This window comes from Pelmatolapia mariae, linkage group LG2 (assembly GCF_036321145.2).
Source record: "Pelmatolapia mariae isolate MD_Pm_ZW linkage group LG2, Pm_UMD_F_2, whole genome shotgun sequence".
Taxonomy (NCBI): Eukaryota; Metazoa; Chordata; class Actinopteri; order Cichliformes; family Cichlidae; genus Pelmatolapia; species Pelmatolapia mariae.
The window spans coordinates 25098774-25114241 of record NC_086228.1 but is presented as its reverse complement, the minus strand read 5'-3'; the positions used below and the strand labels follow the sequence as shown (position 1 = coordinate 25114241).

General features: G+C 39.1%; 1 protein-coding gene across 5 annotated transcripts in view; it reads left to right on the top strand.

The window, feature by feature from the left end:
- mid2 (midline 2) overlaps positions 1 to 15468 on the top strand; it is a 151865-nt gene that overhangs the window by 86827 nt on the left and 49570 nt on the right. For 4 of the 5 annotated variants that reach the window (XM_063496557.1, XM_063496572.1, XM_063496548.1 and 1 more), the window contains exons 3-4: positions 11336 to 11401; positions 13120 to 13215. In XM_063496557.1, the coding sequence (XP_063352627.1) occupies positions 11336 to 11401; positions 13120 to 13215 (162 nt within the window). The remainder of the gene's footprint in view (positions 1 to 11335; positions 11402 to 13119; positions 13216 to 15468) is intronic. The other variant, XM_063496582.1, reaches the window with a different exon arrangement.

The window sequence follows — 15468 nt, the reverse complement described above, 5'->3', positions numbered from 1 at the left end:
AAGGCGATTTAGCTGTGTTTGTTCATAAGTTAGTCCAAGTTATTGTCAGTTTGGGAGTTAATTGTGTTAAATAAACTCCATAGAAGCAAGTTTAAGGAAACAAACCCTGTATTTTTCTATTTTCTTTCCCCTAGCATTTGTTATGTGCACGTTTTTATGGGCCCCTAATAACATATTATGACAATTTAGTTTAAAAATAAACTTGTTTTACTGTTACAACAAGTTGTGAATTACTCATTTATGCTCCTCCTGACTCTGCTTGGATCAGTTGGTTATTGCATTTGTAGCACTCGAAACAAATGTGATGCATAGTCATTTGCCTCTCATGCATAAGCTTAGCCACATAACACTCATAACATGGCCAAAGGGTATTTCTCTCTTCCTTACTTTTTAATTATAATTTATCGGATAATATCAATATATCGGCATATAACTAATTTCAGCCATGTTTTGGTTGGACTCTATCTACTTTACCCATCTTCTGATAGCATCAGTGGTTTTGTCTGGTAGATATTACAGATTCTCTTGGCCCTCTTGCATAAAAAAAGAAATCAAACTGCAGAGCGTTTATATAGTCCAGGAGCTCAGATAACTTTTCCTGAAGGTACTACAAGCTGACAGATGTAAACCTTTTAGCTAGGAACTTGTCAGTCATACCAGATTATTTTCTCTGCTGTAGGATTGGAAATTTGAAAAAAAAAACAACAGTGTGAATGGCAGTATCAGGTTTAGAGATTCTGAAAGTCAAAAAAACAGAGTGGAATAATTTGTAGATGTTTAATTATTAAAGTTCAGACAAAAGATGTTATTTCAAATAGAGATTCTGTTTGCAATCAGATCTGAACCAGTCTGTCAAGTCTGCTCTGTATCTTTAGGCAAGTGGGACAAGTCTTAGAGATGGGACTCTGTGCTGTCACTTTTTTTAGCTTTTGCACTGAAAACAAACAGAATGTTGAAGTGGAGGACAGCAAAGTGAAGGTCAGGGCTGGGGAACGACTGAGGCAAAGGCGCCGGCTGACACTGTATTAGCGCAGGACTAAGCAATAAGAAGTGGGAGAGAAGAAAAAGCAGATAACAGGGGCAGAGAATAGAATAAGCTATGGGGACTCTGTTGTGTCAACATTACAGATGGTTCACTCATCGTCATACAACATTCAAATGACAAGGCTTTGCGTCTACTGAACAAGCCTCCAGCAAACCCACGGGTTAGGCTTCAGCTGTCACCACAGCCCATTGAGCAGGATATAACTGTTTTTCATTTGGTGTATGTTTCAGAGTTTAAGTATGCATTCGACACTCCTATGCAGAACAACAATGAGGCAATCAACGGTGAGAAATAAAAGGACTGCGAGAATAGATCTTTTCACTGCGACGGGTGACCTAAATTTGAAAAAGATGATACATGGCGACATAAAAAATTACTTTTACTTTGATAAAAGGAAGACTGTGATAATTTAAAGACAATTTAGATTTTCTCTTCATAGAGAAATTGCAAAACATTTAGGGAAATGTGTTCATTTCCCTTCTTTCTTAAAGCTAAATGACGAGACCTGCTCCCATCTGCATTGCAAATATTTAGCTCAAGACCTTAGCCGCTTACTGTTGTTTAGCATAAAGCCTGGAAAGACTGACAAACTGACAGCTTGGCTCTGTACTACCAAACTCTAAAGCTCACTAGTTAGCATGTTAGCTATTTTTAGTATGAGCACAATTCTTTTGCTAAGCTAAAATAACAGGCTTCTGGCTATAGCTACGTTTATTGTATAGTCGGGAGTGCAATATTGATTGTCTCATCTTGCAAGAAAGAAAAATGTCTGTTACTTATTTTCTAATTATTTTCCCATTGTCATCTTTATGCCTATCTGAGATCTGCCTTTATCTGATTTCAGATAGGCTTGTTATTCACGCTGATTTACTTATTATCAGAATCAAATGTTTTGAAAGATTGTAGGATACAACTAAATGAAGTGACTCTGAAATTTTTAACTGTATTATGATTGAGGAGAAGAGGGAAACATCAACATGTATATGTTTACATATGTGGCCACATGGGTGCTGAAAGAAAGTTCACAAAGGCACTGGTGGAAGAACAGAAGATCATGTGACCATGTCAGCAGGATCATTACAGAAAAGTCACTTGCCTTATTCAGAAATGGGTTTGAGTTGCACGTACCAGCTCAGCCAGAAACCTCTGCTTATCCAGTGTTTGTAAAGTGAACATGAATTTTCCACAAGCGTAAATATGCTGTGGCCCGTGTGTTGAAAGTGAGATTATCTGCTGTGTCACTTTGCCACGAGTGATACGATAAAACACCACCAAGGACTCTCAAAGCTGTGGGGCCATGATGAAAACTTCACAACTGACATGGCAGTTATTCATTGTGCTTTCACAGGCAGACTGTGCATGGCACTCAGTGCTGTGTCTCAAGGGAATAACGCGATAGTTGTTGTAGGCCAGTCTTTCCCAGTAGCTTTCAGTTACGTAATATTTCCTTAGAGATCAAATCTAATGAGAGACAGCAAGCATAATGTGGAAGTGACAAGACAGAAGGGGCCAAGCTAGTTGTTAAGTAAAGGTGACATAATATAGTCACAGTATGTGAAAAATGCTGTAACAGCTCTTGTATTTGTATATTTTGAATATATATTTAGTTCTGATTTTCCTTCCAATAATCAATGGAAAGACAATAATGGTTCACTTGTTTTTCATTGTCAAAAAAATCCTGTCAGCTTCATGATTTGGACATGTCCACAGTCAACATTTGTCACCTCCACTGTAAACGTGACTTCTTTGACATCTTCACGACTCTTCCTTCCTCACTTTGGGTGGATGCTTTGATGCTCAAATCCTTACGGGGAGATTTGGTGAGAACAACACCTTGGTTTTAGCACACAACATCTTTTGGATTAGCTGACTAGGCGTAGCTGCTGGCTGAGGTAACTTTTTGCACATCGCTTGAGATCAAATAGGATTATACCACCATCAGAAGAGTTCTGATTATATTTATTAAAGCAAAAAGATGTCGGCATGAGATTCAGTCAATGAAAAACATCAAAATCTGGTAAGAAATCGGCTCTGAATTCACCGACTCCAATGAAGGAGAAACGGGTCATTTTATGCTTGTGCACGCATCCTCATTATTCACAATGCAGAATGTACAAAACACTCAGGCCTCACCCAGCAAACCAATCAGCTTGCCTGTATTTTTCTTGGCAAACATCTTCTGCTACAGCTACTGTTGTCTGTGTGTCAGCTGTGCTTCTCATTAAGCTGTTATATTTGCGATGGTGTTCACAGCACGTCTCTCTGACCCCTCTGGGTGCTGTGTACCTGACGTAGCAGTTTAGATTTTTTTTCAATATTTTAATCTCTTGGCAAACCACATAATAATCTAAAGTAATATAAATATTTCATCACTATATGCCCTAATGTGGATATAAGTTCTATTAATGATTGATGTATGTAACCTTTACATACAATGTGTGTCAAATTTTGACGCACATTAACATTTGACAGGAGTAAAAATGGCACTAAATTTCATTGCTTTAGTCCAAGTGACCCAAAAGATGACAAATGACATAGAGCAGGCATACACAGTCTGCAGTCATACCACAAGCAGGTGCAAAATCTTGAATAGCATTTTCACCTGCATGTCGAAGTGCTGCGGTGTACCTAAATAATCTAATAATAAAGACGTTACAATCAATTTATTGTCAGCCTACTGAGATTAAACTGAGCATGAACTGATATTAAAACAGAGATTAAAAAAGCAGCTGAGAGGTCATAAGATTAGAAACACACCTGGGCTGTTTCAGTGAGTGTGGGAAGCAAATTTGTAAGTCCCACACACACACAAGGTTTCCTATCACTGCTTTGAATGCCCCGACTGGTCTGTAATAAACTATTTTTATGGTTTGTGTTCTAATTGTTAATTACTGTTGAATTAAACATAGTAATTATGAAGGTTTGTTTATGAAAAAGCATTAAGAACAGAATGTTAAATAGCTGTTATGGTTATATAGTAAACTCATATTTATATTCATGGTTATATAATAAATCCCAACAATTCTAGAATTTTCTTCCCATTTTCACCTTTAATAAAATTTTAAATTGAAGTAATTACGGCTGTTCTTGCTTTGAATCTTAGATAAAATGTTTATTGGGGAAAAACAGTAGATGTGTTTCTCCAAAAATTAGCAAAAATGAAGAAGCTCCTCAGATGAGAGTTGAAACATCAAAAAACTTAAAGAAGTCCAGTCGCTTTCTTTCCAAGTTCCTTAGACTATCATGACCTGGATGACTGAGAACCTACACAGACAACAACATGCAAGAGTAAAGAAGCAATCTACAAACCTTGCACTGATAAAAGAGACTATTTTTTGTTTTTTTCTCTTTTTCACTTATGCAGTCTTTGGGAGACACATTTGGTGGATGCCAGCACTGTGCTGAAAACATGGTGGCATTTTTCATTGTAGCAATGACTCAGGGTTTTAAAAACACAGAGCCAAACAACGGCCGCTGGGTTCCCATCACTCAGAGTGACTCAGACTCAGCAAACTGTTCTTTCTGTTATTGCATTTGAGAAAATAAGACAAAACGAATAACCGTGTCATATGAATACACCAACGAGCCAGCAGCTACATAATTGTATTACAGCCAATGAAATGTGGCTGTATGGTGCTTGTCTGTCTGTGTGACTCTCTCTTGCTGTTAGGCACTCTTTTTTTTCCTCTCAGTCACGTCTCTTTCTGTTCCTCGTCTGGTTTTTCACGCGGGAGCTAACCAGGCATTTCTGCCATATTAATAAGTGAATATATAATCCATTTGCAGTGGAAATCATTGAGGGAGAAAGGAAGACAGTGAAGCCTATCATACTGTAAGGCTTATGTGGTGGAAGGTGGGGTGAGGTGGAAGAAAAGTGCCAAGTAACAGTGAGATCCTAGCAAGCTGGTATGTTTCTTACATGTGGCACGCAGCCACGAAGCTATATTTCTAAAAGGTTAAAGTGAGTGACTCATGTATTTATTGATTAGAGTATATGTACAAAGTTTTCCAAAGTTTTCATGTAGTCTCTAGCCACTCAATAGCTCATATGCACTTTAAAAATGTAATAAGAAAAGCTGTCAAAATGTCAGAATCATGCTGTTTTAAAAGAGCAATGATTTGTTGTGTATTGGAAAGCTAATTTGGTTGGCAAAAGCCTAAAAAATAGCATTTCAGCCTTTTGTATACAATGCCATGTCGAGTAAACTTTATTTTAGAAAGAAAGAAAGAACAGTTGAATCAAGAGGCCAGAGGTAAACGTCAGCTACAAGACATTATCTGTGGGGGCAGCAGGTATTTTTTGCTGCGTTGCTGAAGGACATTTCCTTTGAACTTATTCATCGGTTTGAAATATTGAACCTGGATTATGTGGTCATAGGGCAGCTTCCCTGCTGATGACTTCATTTTGCTGTCAGTCAAAGCCTAGAGTTTAAGATGTGAAGCATATTGATGTAAACCCTTTTGGCTTCTAAAAGAATCCTTCAACATTTTTGAAATTTTCCCTTTTTTGATCGATATCAATTTAATATATTTGCGTTCAATAGAGAAAGCACTGTGACTTGTTAAGCTTGGCTCACCACAGTGAATGGAATAAGATCAGCTACAGGCGTATCCTGTGTTATTATTATTCCGTATTCTTCAGTTATACAAGTCCAAATATCAGAAGTACCGAGGCGTGGCATTTGAATTTGGATACAGAGTATTATCTGTTTGGCTCAAACCAGCCACTTTGTATCTCTACTGGAAATATCTTGATTTAATTCCACAATGTCATTGTTTGGACAGTTATCTGTGGGTAAAGCGTACAAGGCAACAAAACAGACCCAGACATGCTCGTCAGATGTCTCTTACAGATTACCAGGCATGCCGCCTTGGCTTTGCTGTTCTGGTTATAACTAGAATGTTCGTTCTGAGCTGCTTCTCTGTTTTCAGAACATTTTAATATTTGTATCGTCCGTAAATTATAAAATGTCTTAGATATAAATGTTTTTGTCCTTTCTCTTTTTTTTTTTGCTCTACCATAGCTCTGTTACATCTTCTATCTACACAAAGCAGCCAAGCTGGTGACGATAATGTCTTTAGTCAGGAGTCACAGTGGTCGGCCACAGCTTGTCTTGAGGACAGGAATATTTCTTATCTAGCCCACAGTCAGTATCACCGACCTAATGATATCATCTACTGTGGATAACAAGGCTTTGCTATTAGCAGCACAGTATACAACTGGGCTGATGAAACAATTTTACAGATCCACTTCTGCCTGCTGATTTATAGCACACTGCCGGCCCCGGTGTCTGTGAAATAGAAGTAGTTCGAGAATAAATTAGAATAGAGAACAGATGAGGCACAAACGAAGCTCAAATAAGAGTTGAAACAGCTTTGTTGATCATTTAGACCTACATGTGTTATATTTGGCAATAACACATATAGGTCCAATATGTTCATTTCATTTTAGCGGTAGGTCTTGCTGATGAGTTGGAGCTCTCCCGTGGAAATAGAAAATAACATACCTGGTGTTTGGCTGTTATTTTCCTCAAGGACTAGCTCCTTGTGAAGCTTTGCATTACTCTCAGAGTGGGTTTGACATGGAGCGATCTACATTTAGATCTCCAGGAAGTTGTGCAGCGTTTCACAGGGAATTAACCTTGAAGGGGGATGGCATCCGAATTTAAATCAGGTAAGATTTCATTTTTTTATGGGCTTAGGCGTGTTATATTTTGATAGCAACTTGTATAACTTTATAAAGTTACAGATATTCTTGTAGTATTTACAGCAAAGACGCCGTATGATACATTCAGTTTTCACAGAACATATGGGATTTATTGCCATTCATTAATTTTCCACTTATCCGATTTTGGGATTGAAGCCTGCTCCTGTCACAGGGCAAGAGGCAGGGTACAACCTGGACAGGTCACCAGTCTATCACAAAAAGTTGGATAATCATGCAGATCTATGGCCATTTTTAGAATTTAAAATCATCAATTTGAACTGTGGGTGGAGTACCCAGACAGAACCATACACGCAAACTCCACACAGAAGTGCCCATAGTGAAAAATGTCATTTATATTTAGAAGTGCATGCAACAAGTATGCATCATATTAAACAAAATTAAACGACCACTCTAGCCATATGTGTTATTTTGCTTCATCTGCATTAATCCATGAAACTGAATAGAACCGCTTCACCAAGAATCCATTGTAGTCTGATTGAAATGAAACTGAAAGATCCTTTAATCCTTTTCAACCATATCACTGATTTGTACTAACCCCACTTTATCCAGGCACCCCTAATCCACAGCATTAAATTCCTCTCGCTTTGCATTTAAATATCACAGTGTCATCAACTTGTAATCTGATATGAAATTGTCTACCAAAGGGAACAGGAGATTTGGGAACGGACAAGGATATAGCACACTTTGCATCACATCTATTTCATTCCTTTTCTTCATGTGCATTCTGCTTGTTTTTGGTATTCCTGGGTCATTTTGGTCCTGACCCAAACAAATAATTGGAAAGCTAAAAGCACACACAAGCTCATGGCTTATCAAAGAACAAGATCAAATGCCAGCTTGTGTCTAGCCTCCTCAGTGCTTCTCAGTTGCAATAACAATCCATTATTCAATTTCAAACCTAACAAGAAGTTTCTTGATCCTAATCCCTGCGTGCAGCTTAAAATTTAAATTACTATTGAATTTTTGTCCATTTCTCTTATGATAAACCTCAGAGAGGGGGAAAAACAATTGGGATTCATAACAAGTTGAGTATGGCATTAGAGTCGTCCTTCCAAACACTTCCCAAGGTTCCTTTCTTTTCTGAGCAACTTTATTTGAATTCCCCCACAAGACTTATAAATGAAAGTGAGCATCTCCTAGCTGTCTGCTCCCATTTATCGCTGTACCCCCAACTGTTCAGAGATCTCTTAAATGTTCAGTCAGTCTCTTGTAGCTTGAAGGTCACATGAGTTCATTTGGAGTTCAGAAATCTGTGGCATCCTATTCAGAACTACAGAGCAACACTGTGAAAGCTACTGCATTTACTGTTCGACATTCTTTTTTTTCTGCATAATTATTTCTTTATTTCAAATTTTCTAATGGAATAAGAGCCTTGCATTGAATTACACAGCTCTTAAATGTAAAAGGCAAAAAAGTGTTGTTTTTTGGAAGTTGGACACAAACAAAAACAGTTAACATTTTAACTGATTTTAAGCATCCCTGATGGTCTCATTAACTGGACCCTAGACTGCAGGGAGACAAGCGCGACTCCCTATTTTTCATACCATGCAACAATCCATCAGTCTCAAGGGTTTTGCCCTATAAAATATTATCCTCAGACAAAAACCCCGTTTCCCAGAAGGCTTGTGTTACTGACACGTCCAGATTCTGAAAAGCCTCTTGTTAACAACAGCTGTAAAGTGAGCTTGTTCAATTCTTTCAAGTTTAATCTCTCCCTCTTTCTGTTGCTTTCATTTCTCTCTCTTAGTGTCCCATTTCTCTTGTACTTGTGGGACGATCTTGAATTAATTAAAAGAAAAGACTTTGAAGTTAGATACTTGGCCTCGGGGCATTCTGTTTCATTTTTGTTGTGGTGGGAGTTGCGCTGTTGTTCTGTTGTTACGTTGTAACGACCCAGAGATTCCGCTACTGGTCAGTGTCATGTTATTAGGCAAAATATGCAGTTCAGCATAAAATGGTCTCTTAAAAAAAGCAAACACGTCTCTAAAACATGCGCCTGATACGTCCAATTTTATAACACTTGGTCTCTTCTTTCATTGTAACAGGTTTTTCTTATGATTGCATTATGCTGTAATAAAATAAAAACCACAGTAACTGTTAGTATGGCAAAGCTTTGCGCTATCTTTAGATTAAGTCTTACAATTTCAGAAATTGCTATTTACAGATGTGTCATGGTTCCGCTGTGATTGAGAGACAACACACAGTGTTTGGATTGTCATCTTGTACCGTGGACTGTGTCTCTGTGCAACTTCAGTGCTTAGTGGTAATGTGACTATGAATGATGATGACTAGTTTTAGCTTTAAGAGCAGTCAAAGTTGAGTGAGCGAGTTCAGTAAACCCTTCATCATACTCAACTCTCTTGTAAGAAAAAGGCATCATTCTATATCCACGGCCCCTCTCCCGCAGCTGTCTAGCTACTCTAGTATAAATAGGGATCCCTCCCAAGAGAAATGGATCATCTGTACAGGAACGAGACCCGGGAGCCCCTCAACATAGTGATGTCATATGAGGGGGTGTTGATCTAACCTGAGATGATGGGCTGTCAGCAGCTGCTGTTGCAGCGGGGCCGGGACGGACAGAATAAATACTGAAGGAGCAAGAAACAAAGCAACGGATGAGACAGGAAGTCAGATTAGCGGGAGAGGATACTTATTGTGATGTAAAATGAAGAGAAAGCTACTGAATACTAATGAAAGTCATACTAATGGAAAACAGAAAAACAGAACAGACTGAATGATGACCGAATTAGAAGCCTGGTCGCTAGCCTGCCAAGCTTCCCCTCTCAGCATGAGACTCGTCCCTATTTCCCTCCTGTCAGCCCCTCCTATCTCTGTTACACTCTCCCTATTCACTGCCATGACATGCTATGTCTAAAGCTGAGTCTGTGAATGAATGATATTACCTCATGCAAATAACACCATCTACCCCTGCAGACCCATCACATGCTTCAAGCAACTAAAAAGCAGTAACTCATCTCTCTCGCATTGGCTTTGATTTCTTCTTGTTCCACTCTAATAACCCTCCGCTCTATTTTCTCTACCTCTCTGTCTCTGCAATGGCCCCCTTTTTTTATATGTAAATATATGCAATAGGTTTTACGCTTAATAGATTTCAATATAGCAAAATAATCAAAGTGGCTACTGCTGTCTATAGATCTTTCTCAGGCTGGTAATAACACAAGTTATGGCTTGCTTTTTAATATTTACACCCAGTCCCTGGCATATCAGTGTGGCTTTTCCATAGTAACCAAAGCAAACTGTCCAGATATTGCTGGTGCAGCAGAAATAGGCAGAGTAATTCTTTGGCCCCAGCTGTTCACATTTGGGGACAGGATGGTGATGTAAAATAAAAACCAACTTTTCAACCAGGAGACCGTGGCTTGTCTTCTGATTGAGATTTTTGTTTTTCAAGCTGTTTTCTTCATTTTCACTCTCATGTTACTTTCATTTTCCTCACTGATTAGGTTTATTGAAAAGAAGTACCTGGTTAACTTTAAGAAAATATGGTTTTTCTTTTTTTTTCTTTTAAATGTTGCTTCTTAAAAAAAAAAATGTTGCAGTCATATGTGCTGAGTTGGAAGTGAGACCTGTTTATTTCTTCCACGGTGTTTCATGACTCTGATGATGATGTACATTTCAGACAGAATGATACAAACTGACATGATATTAAATAACTTAAATGATAAAGGAAATATAAATATAATATGTCATCATTGATTGGGCTGCTGTTTAACTCTAACACATGCATGTTCTGACCCATTCCACCCTTTTATGCTTCTATTTCTACATGTTTTGTGTTACGTTTTTCTCTGCTCCAGCTCAAGCGGGTTTGGTTATCTTTGATGTCCCTTGAGTGTTTTAATAATTTGTTAAATGTGTGTTGTTGATGGTTACTCTGCCTCCCTCTATCACTCTCTCTCTCTCTGTCAACTTGCCTGCCTATAAGGCGTGGGCTACAAGTAAGGCAGAGCCCCATCGCCATACTGACCACAGTATAATGCTTAGTGGTTAGTGTCTCATATTCACCCTACAAAGTATAAACTAACATCATCTGTATACATGGAGACATACATTTGTCTCTGACCATATGCAGGCCTAACACATGTAAAATACAGAAAACACACGTACGTATGTAGAGAACAAAGGAGTTTCTTTCGACTGGTGTCGCATGGGGGGGGGGGGGGGGGGGGGGGGGGGGGGGGCAGCTGTATTCTAATGTATTAATCATCTTGTCTCCAGCTTGCTAATTAATGACCCATCTGTCCCCACTCACTGATGTTCCACTTCAAACTCCCCAATAAACAAACACACACAGAGAGGCGCTGCGGCACAACAACCAAATTCTCGTTCCAGTGATGCAACTCCAACACCACTGCTGTGCACACTGTACGCTGCACTGTCTCATCTGCATTCAAGAAAACCTCCAAAGTGTTTATGGCAGCTTCATGAGAAAGGAGTCCTCCTCATCAGTTGCTGTGCGTTTAGCTGGCAGACGTGTGATCAGGCTTATCTGTGTGTGTGTTTATGTGTGCACTTATGTAGGTGTATGTGTGTGTTCGTAGGCTTATCAGGTGAGCCCGGGCAGAGTGTCAGATGCAGTAATGGAGGCTTCAAAGACAAGCGCTGCGGTGAGTTCCCTGGCTGCCTTTTAACAAACCCCCCCCACCCCCACCCTTCCACCCCTCCCTCTCCCTTCCTCGACTATTCCCACCGCTGGGACGCAGAGGGACAGAAAGGCACATAAGTAGATAGCTGGATGGATAAGGAAGGGAGGCAAGAAGTGAGATAAGCAGGCAGGTGAATAATTAAGTGGGTGCAAAGTCAAACAGACAACAGGTAGGCGTACATCAGGCTGAGTGGCAGGTAGGAGAGATATTGGAGAGCACAGAGGATGCCTGACAGTAAGACAGACGCACGGAGGAGCAGACAGACAGTAAGACATTCAGACGCGACCAGGTGCTTGTACAGGCCACCTCCCCTTCACTTGCATGAGTAGAGATACTTCAAACACCCGCCGCTTGTCTTCTGCTTTGTTCTGTTGTTCTCATCGCAGCTGCTAATGTTGTTTTGATGCTCGTCACCACCATCGCTGATCTGTTTCCTTTGAATGGGAGTTCTATTTCTGACTTCCCATTTGCTTGTTTCCATTTTGGTCTTTTATCCTGCATATGTGTTTGAGTGAACATGTTTGTGCGTGCGTGTCTTTTGTTTTACATCTGAAAAGCAGTCACAGTTAAGGGATAGTAACTGAGCGTTTGATCATTAAAAGTTGCCATTTGAGGTTGATTGGTTTCATTTTTTTCAGGGATCACATAGTTATTGTCTTGCTTTAAAGTGAGATAAAGTTAAATCGTGAGATCAAAGAGTTTTGTAGTAAATAAAACTGCTGTATAAGCACTTGTGGCTGCATAAAAAGCAAAAATACAGGAAGACGTATGAAAGAGTTAAACTACAAACACAGAACCTACTTTGGCTGCTTCTTATTCAATGAAATTCAATTATGATGTTGCAACATTTGCAGCAATTCAGCTATTAAAGTCATTTTAATTATCATGTGTAAAATCTGCAGATTATTTTTAACCTTTTCAAAACTGGTGACCTTTTTGATTATTTCTTATTTCACACCGCATGTAACATTGTTCAACATGGTTCAGACTTCAGTGCATGGCTACTGTGATGGACACTCTCCCTTCTGCAACTATTTTTTTTTAATTGTACTTCACGGGCCATAATAGATATTTGGATTAATTTTTTGAAGTCGTTTACAGTTTATTGAAGAAATATTTTTGCATGAATGTCTTATGTTATAAAGAAAGTCTTGGGGGATGTGGAGATAAAAATAAAAAAATGGAGTAAAACAGTGTTGTAGAAATTTCTTGTGATGTCACAGAATGTATATTTTGTATGTGTATGTGCAGACGTATGGGTTTCATTGGGACTGCAGAAGACATAAATATGAACTCATGAACCAGCACTGATGTCACAGACTTCACCAGAGATGTTACCAAAATAATTATCTACAGATATGATTCCCCTTGCAGATTCATGTAGTTCAAAACTTTTGATGTATTTTTTTAATTTATTTTATTTGTTTGGCTTCAGTTTTTGTTTTTTTTTTTTAAATCAGGAAGCATCCAGCATAAAACTCTACTAAATCGAACATAAGGAGCTACCCGCCCTCGAAATTTTCTAATCACTCTGTTCTTCTGTAGTGTCTTAAGCTTAATGGTTTAGCTAAACAATAACCTTACAATAAGAGTATTTATTTATTTATTTATAAGCAAAACTGCACACAGTGAAGGTAAAACTTGCTAATCATGCCAATCCTCCTGCTCCCTCCAAACAGCAAACTCTGGAGAACAACCTAACCAACTTGGTGAAGAGGAACAGTGAGCTGGAGAACCAAATGGCCAAGCTCATTCAAATCTGTCAACAGGTTGAGGTATGTAACATATCTTTATGTCTTTTAATTTTTCAATAAAATTCAAATGGTCTCCCTTAATTTTAACTCAGGAAAGTATGGCTTCCATATGGAAAGTAGTTTTGCTTGTCGCCAGGTATCATAGCACAGTCAGAGATCAGTGTCAGCAACAAGATAACAGCCTCGGAGCTGCTAAGGATTCTTAATGAGGGGAGTTCTGCTGGGTAGAAATAAGCATTTCCAAGTCAGCGCCACACCACACACCACTGAAGCTATCTATATTTTAGTCTAAGCCTCTTTTTATTTCATTATATTTCTGCCTCCTGCTGGATCATAACCGTGACTTTGCCAGCATTAAAATACGAATTCAATTCTTTCAGTTCCTTCACCAGCTGCTGATCAAATATTGATTAATCCCAACACTGTAAGTGAATGCCAGGCTCTTACAGTGTTGTCATAAAAAGGTCTGCATCATTTTTAAAGAGTTGGAGGCAAGTATACAGCAGCAAATTAATAACAAATGTGTCACAGTGATCTTGTTATGTCATTTGACCATCAATATGATAAGTGATTAGGCACAGCACTTTGAAAATGGAAATAATAGATACCAGTTTCAGTTTCAGAGGGACTGAAGAACACTCGAGAACAAAAGAGTAGCTATCAGCAACCATCCACTTTCAGACCTTTAAAAGGGTTAGTTATGTCATTCACACAACTTCAAACACTGATTGAGATGACCACTTGAGCAAAGCCAAAACTAAAAGTTCAATTTTCAAGGTGCAACCACTTTAATGTAAAGCTTTAACTGTATCATAAATTCTGATTGTGTGCCTCTTTAATGTCTCAGCTTTGGCTTCCAATACTGCTTAGGTTCTTCCTTGAACTCTTGGCTTCCAATTAATCTCACTGCGATGAATTTGATTTTTAGGACGGATGAATTACTGTTGCATTACTCAACGGTTTAATTCTTACTGGCACCACCCACACAAGAAATTTATGCTTGCCAGCAAATCAGATAAGATTATCTGTCAAATGGCATATAACTCCAAAGTGGAAGCTTTATCTGACTTGTCACAAGGTGGTAATGTGTCACAGCTCCCCCCGGTACGATTAAACGACAACCTTCAAAGAGTGTTTGCGCTCCGGTGTCCTAGTGTGAACCGGTACCTGTGTGCACAAAATTATACCTGAGTCAGTCTTGTCACTGTTGACCTCTTCCATTTGGGCTTCTGCTATGATTTAATGGAGGTACTGTTCAAAGCCAGTCAGAGAGTTCTAATGCTTAGCCACAGAGTGTTTTCTCAGCTGAGCATTACTAACACATTCGTACACATACACACAGGTTCATGCTTTCAGTCTGTGCACACTCACTCTTAATAAACACCATCATTTTCTGTGATATTTGACATTAATGGCTGCAGAGGACAAATGCATTTTAGTGCCGCCATCACTCTCTGCGTAGTTCATTTCTTACCAGCCGGGCATGACTCCATTTTCTCAGAGTCACTCTGAGGTCCATGAACAGCAACTCATGCAGCCGCTCATCCAATCAAAATTAAATGATTGCTGGGTGATTCATTAAGTACAGACAAACTGTTCGTCAACAGTGCATGGCATGAGAAAAAAAAACCTGTCTCTGTTTCGTCTTTGTCTGCATACCAATGTTGAGCCACCGCCACGACAGCAGCACAGTCTCATCAGTTATTCATCAAAAAGTAATGAGGAGAGATTGCATGGGGGAGAACATGCTTCACCAACTCTTAAGCAAATTATTGAAATAAACTATACGTTTTCAACTCATTTGGAGCTATTCTGCCTATATGATGTCAGTGTCAGTGCTACAGTTGTTTATTTATGAGTGGCGTAAGGAAGAGAGAGACTGGATTGTTTTCAGGTGAGCACACATTAAGGCGCAGAGGCGTTTTATGAGTGCCAGGAAGAGAGGCGAGGGCAAGCGAGGAGAAGAAGCTGGAGAACGGTGGAAAGGCTGAAAACTAGAGGCTGCAGAGGTGAGGGAAAGGAAAAAGAAAACGAAAAGACAAGAGGTTAACAGGGCAATGGGAACAGAGAATGGGATAAAAAGATGTAACTGTTAGTGTGACTAGCAGTGATCCTTTTTTTTTATTCTGCAAAAAGAGATGCAGGCAGTGTGTAGAAGAACACGCTCAGCAATAATGCAATACAGCACAAAAAGGGAATAAAAAAGTGAGAGTTTTAGTGAAGGGAGAGGAGTGTGTACAAAATAAGAAATCTCTAAAGGGCTTTAAGCATGAC